Here is a 5219-nt window from a genome sequence, read left to right as displayed (position 1 = left end):
GCAACAACTGTAGTAATGACTGCTTCAGTCTTAAGAAACCATATTGATGACCAGAAATGGAACAGGTGAGTAAATCAGCTGATCTTTGGCAGGTGAGACTTTGACAGGAAGGCGGAGCAACCCGGACAACCCACCTCTGAGAGAGGTAAACAGAATTTGCGGTATATGATACTGACTTCATTGTTGTAAAGCTGGTTCAACCACAGGTGAACAAAACTTTGTAAAAGACAACCTTAAATTGACTCAAATACCAACCAGCAGGAATAATACATGAGAGCGTAAACATACACACAGAACCCAAAGGAAAAGGGGAACAACATCAGGCTTGGACTTGGATTTGGACTGGCAACAAGTACAGGTCTCAGAAATAATACTTTCTGGGTCTGGGGGTGTTGATCTGCACTGAGCCAAGCTAATCCAAGTCTGGAGGTGGTGCCGGTGCCATGGCTTTGATCTGTCTCCTTCCTGCCTGGGAGCATTTGGTTACAGTTGTGAGCAGTGCTGATGAAAAGATGATGTGTTTAAAAAGAAAATTGATGACAAAACAAATAAAGAAGGTCAGGAGGAGGAGTCTGCATCTATCAACAGTGTGGACTCTGTGGGGCTGCATTTCAGTCAGTGGAGTTGGGGATCTTATTTACCTAGTCTGAGAACAGGTAAACATGACTCAGCTGCAGAATCATCAGGTCAATTACATAGTGGGCAGGGCCAAAAGTCAGCTCTACAAAGCCACCTTTTGCACATGTGCGCCTGTTTCAAACAGATGGAACACAGTAAACACATGCCTGACAAAATGATCACAATCTTTTTTTGTCTTGTTTGTGGTGCTTTAGCAGCAGCTCAGGAGTCCAACGAGATCCTCCACCCTGCAGCCAGCAAGTTTGGAAACCACAGAGCAAACCAGCAAGTCCAGAGACCAGCAGGTACACAACACACGAAGTGATCATTTTTCATTTCTCTAGAAGTCAAATATGTATTTTTGTATATGACAAACAAATATAATCTTAATCTCTTAATTTTATCTAAAATGGGGTCAAATCAATCATCAGAGCAATAACATTTATGCTTACTGCATCATTTCTAATTCTGATGAATCTTATGAATTTAATTGTGTTGTACGTATAGTACAGTATAGGGGTTATGGTGTATGGTGTTGTACACAATTTTCTCAGTTTAGTCGTGAGAAGCTGTAAGTTTCTCACTATTGCTCACTGTGGCTTAATACCAAATGACTTCCATTGGTGCCATATTGGTAAGGAAACAATCCTTGGACAGTCTCTACTAAAATATTTGCAAGTTTTGTTTAGTAAAGATATCTTTGGGTTTTACAGAGAAAAACCTTTTAGAGATTGGGCTCGCTGTTGTTGAACTGCACAACTGTTCAGCACTAAAAGAACAAAACAAACTGAGAGAATCCATATTTCTTTGTAAGTTGTCCGACAGGAGGAGCCACCTTTCCTTGAACCGTTGTCTTGGAGATTTCCAGAGGAACCAACTAAAGATGAACCTCATTTCCCTCCAAACTTTGAGTTGAGAACTCCAGTGGCACCTGACAGCATCAAAGTCATCTGTGGGGACAACTCTATCAGAGTGGAAGCCAAGAGAGACCTGTTGGGGATTGGTGTTCTGGTTCAGACTGCAGATGTCACACTGGGAGGATGTGCTGCCACAGAGGAAGACCCCAAGGCTCAGATCCTAATCTTTGAGTCTGAGCTTCATGGTTGCGGCAGCCAGTTACTGGTGAGGCTTAAATGTTCAAATTAATATGCACTTTCACCAAGGTCTGACATTTCCTTTTCCAATTTCTTTGTTAGATTCTTCACCGTCTCTGGTATTTAGTCAATAAAATAACTAATTATGTTGGTATAAATCAATAGTGGTACTTGGGTTTTAATTGTGTTTGACTTAGGAACTAGTCAAGACTAGAACTGCAGACCAATCAGTAGGAATATGTGTTCATAATAGTGTTTGTGTGAAGGTTCAAATTTATGGAACTTGAAATGTTCTTAAAACTATGCTTCAGATGTCTGAGGAGGCATTCATTTATGTGTTCACACTGCTCTACACGCCCAGCCCTCTGGGGGGCAGTCCCATCGTCCGAACTATAGATTTCTCCGTCAGCATCGAGTGTCACTACCGGAGGTCAGGCATTTTTATTTTTCTAACTCAACCAAAAGGATGTCTTTTTGATAAAGCTGGACCCAGAAGTCAGACTCTGTTGAAGTTTTCTTTTTCAGGTGTTTGCAGTTGGGTTTTGTTTTGTGTTTTAGGAAGAATGATGTGAGCAGTGACGTGCTGAAGCCAACTTGGGCTCCTTTCAGTGAGACCAACGCATCAGAGGAAAGTCTCTACTTCTCCCTCAGATTAATGACTGGTGGGCCTCTTTCTTGTTCACAAATTACAGTAACTTTTCAGGTCCTCCTTCTCTTTTTTTCTTTTTTTTTTTTTGTGCTGTATCTTTCAGATGACTGGCAGTTCCCTCGTTCAAGCACTCAGTTTTTTCTGGGAGACATGATAAAGTTTGAAGCTTCAGTTGAACAGTTTCACCACGTCCCTCTCAGAGTAACTGTAGACAGCTGTGTGGCAACTGTGGTCCCAAATGTGGACACTGTCCCTCGATACGCATTCTTGGGAAATAATGGGTCAGTTTACTATACTCTGTAACCCACAAATATGTTTATATTGTTACTTGTATGTTTTAGCCTTGCTCTTCTAAATGTGAGTTTAATATGCGAGTTCTCTGTGTTGTGTTCAGGTGTATGTTTGACGGTCAGCTGACAGGATCCAGCTCTCGCTTCCTGCCTCAGTCTCACAAAGACAAACTACAATTTGAGTTGGAGGCCTTCAGGTTCCAGCACGGAAACAGTGATGTGGTAAGATATGCAACAGCTTTCCTGCCAGACAGATGCAGGTTTCACATCATTGCTCAGAAATGTAGATTTTGCTTCTTTGTATATGTATCGTCAGATATACATTACCTGCAGCCTGAAGGCCACAGAAGCTGCTGCAAATGTCAATGCCACCAACAAAGCCTGTTCATTCTCCAGTGGGTAAGACACTAGCAGTATTACTACAAAACTCCCGTCCTCAAATTTCATCTTCAGCTGCTTAAAAGGATTTTAATAACGCTGGTACTGGTGCTAAAATACTACAATTTCTTTATTGGAAAGATAAAAATCATAATGGTATGCTCATTGTATTTGGTGCACTCAGCTAACTAACAAGTATGTGGAGTAAGTAAGAGGAACCTTTTTGAATGACAGGTGGAGGGAGGCCAGTGGCATCCATCATGCCTGCTCCTGCTGTGACACAGACTGCAGGGCAGGCACAAAGAGCAGCCTGACTGTAAAGGGTAAGCAGCAACACACCCTCAGTTAGGGATACATTTGCCATGTAATGCAGCCATTAAATATTATGAATTGTCATGCCAGAAATCATGTTCAAACATCAAATTTACACAAATAAATATTTTTCAGAGTTCCAATATGAAAATTGATACAAATATTCAGGTTGATGTCACACTGTTTATCTGTTCAAGGTACAAAGTGGGAAAAGGAAATGGCTGTTGGACCAATCACAGTAAAGGAGAAACCTCTAAGATGGAAAAAGGACCTTATTCAATAATAAAGGTCTTTTACACTAATTAGGCACAAGTTTGTGTCCTTGGTTTGTTTTAAGGTTGGTGTTAAATAAAAAAAAAAATACATGGAAAACTTGTAGGAAACTTGTTTTTCTTTTTGAAATGTAATTTCTACTACGGAGCTGATCTTAGTTTTGTTCTAAGAGGAAATGCTGTTTCAGGATTAATCTGTTTATGAATGTGAAATCTGGCAGTTTTAGTGTGAAAGAACTAGTTGGCCTGTACAGAGTCCTAAACCTTGTGGGAAGACTTCCTACTGTAGAAGAGTTGAAGCTGTTGTAGCAGCAAAGAGTGGGCCTACATCATAGTAAATACTGGATTAAGAATCAAATGTCATTCTAGTTCATGTGCATATGAGACCGATGAGCAAATATTTTTGGCAATACGGTGTATTTCAAATCATTCAGCAGTTACTGGTGCTGCATAGGGCCAGCTACTCTGCTCCTCCACCATTATCCATTTTGAATGACATCACCTGAGTAGACACAGCTGGGAAAGCCTTGTCGCCATGTATCAGAGAGGGCTGTTCTCCTGACCTACACCAGCAACTTCACCCTCAAGCCACCTTTCCTCATCACTGCTTGAGCTGTGGGGACAACAGCATCCATCACAGGCCAGAGAGGAGCTACCTGTCTGAGTCATCAGTCTCTGCTTTCAGTTTCTCAGGGGAGGAGAGGATGGCTGCTGACTGACCTTAAACAAAGGTCAGGCTCAAAAGTCTTGAAATTGAAAGCTGATTTACTGAATTGACCAAATAACTCTATCTAAAAAAAAAAATATTGGTGAACTTTGTAGAAAATTTAATTTATTTAAAAAAATATATGTTTAACTCATACAGCCTGATAAATTCTCAAATATCCTTGCTATTTGAATATTTGGCAACTTCACCTAATAAGCTAGTTAGCATTTACAATAAATGGTAAGCTACGGTCAAGCTACTAAATTTGCTCATCTTAATTTATCGATAAATATCCTCCCTAACTAGGCTCAGTGATGTGTAAATCCTTACATGAATAAATGCCAAAAGCTACACTCTGGTCCACTGGACAGCTTTGCAAGATCTGAAAATGGCAAAGGGCAACATTAATTTTGGACTTTTTCCTGTGTTTTGTCCTTAAAGATTGAATTATGTTATGTATCATCTGAGCCAAAAGACACGCTGTGGAAGAGGGCCAGAGATTAATAACTAATGATTAAATGCAGAGTGGCATATAAACACAGTGAGTAAAAGAAGTAAGTGAAGAAGAAACACCCAGTGCATTATGGGAAGCCCCCAGTAGCATAGACCTATTACAGTGAGTAGCTGTGTCCCGAAACTAGGCTGTGTAACTAGGGGATGATTCAAGGTCACCTGATCCAGCCCTTACTATATACTTTGTCATACAGTTTTAATCCTAGTTTGTAGAGAGGCTGTCTGTTTCCCAAACCCAAACTGGAAGCTGGTTCCACAAAGACAGACCTAGATGCTGAAGGCTCTGCCTCCCATTCTACTTTTGAATACCCTCGGAATGAAACCAGTAAACCAACAGTCTGAGAGTGAAGTGCTCTAATGGGGTGATATGGTACTAGAAGGTCATTA

At 40.7% G+C, this 5219-nt stretch overlaps 1 protein-coding gene across 1 annotated transcript; it reads left to right on the top strand.

Annotated features, from left to right (window-relative positions):
- The first annotated feature begins 707 nt into the window (after nucleotides 1-707).
- Nucleotides 708-3707, top strand: LOC116317500 (zona pellucida sperm-binding protein 3-like). Its single transcript, XM_031736289.2, has 9 exons — nucleotides 708-923; nucleotides 1433-1740; nucleotides 2024-2142; nucleotides 2271-2374; nucleotides 2465-2642; nucleotides 2756-2873; nucleotides 2968-3050; nucleotides 3264-3352; nucleotides 3539-3707. Exons 1-9 carry the CDS (start codon nucleotides 743-745, stop codon nucleotides 3622-3624), a joined length of 1266 nt encoding a protein of 421 aa, XP_031592149.2. The 5' UTR covers nucleotides 708-742; the 3' UTR covers nucleotides 3625-3707.
- Nucleotides 3708-5219: the final 1512 nt, after the last annotated feature.

The sequence above is a fragment of the Oreochromis aureus genome, linkage group 7 (genome assembly GCF_013358895.1).
Source record: "Oreochromis aureus strain Israel breed Guangdong linkage group 7, ZZ_aureus, whole genome shotgun sequence".
In the NCBI taxonomy this organism is placed as follows: Eukaryota; Metazoa; Chordata; class Actinopteri; order Cichliformes; family Cichlidae; genus Oreochromis; species Oreochromis aureus.
Note: the sequence above shows the minus strand (reverse complement) of the source record. Positions and strands in the feature narration are given on the sequence as shown.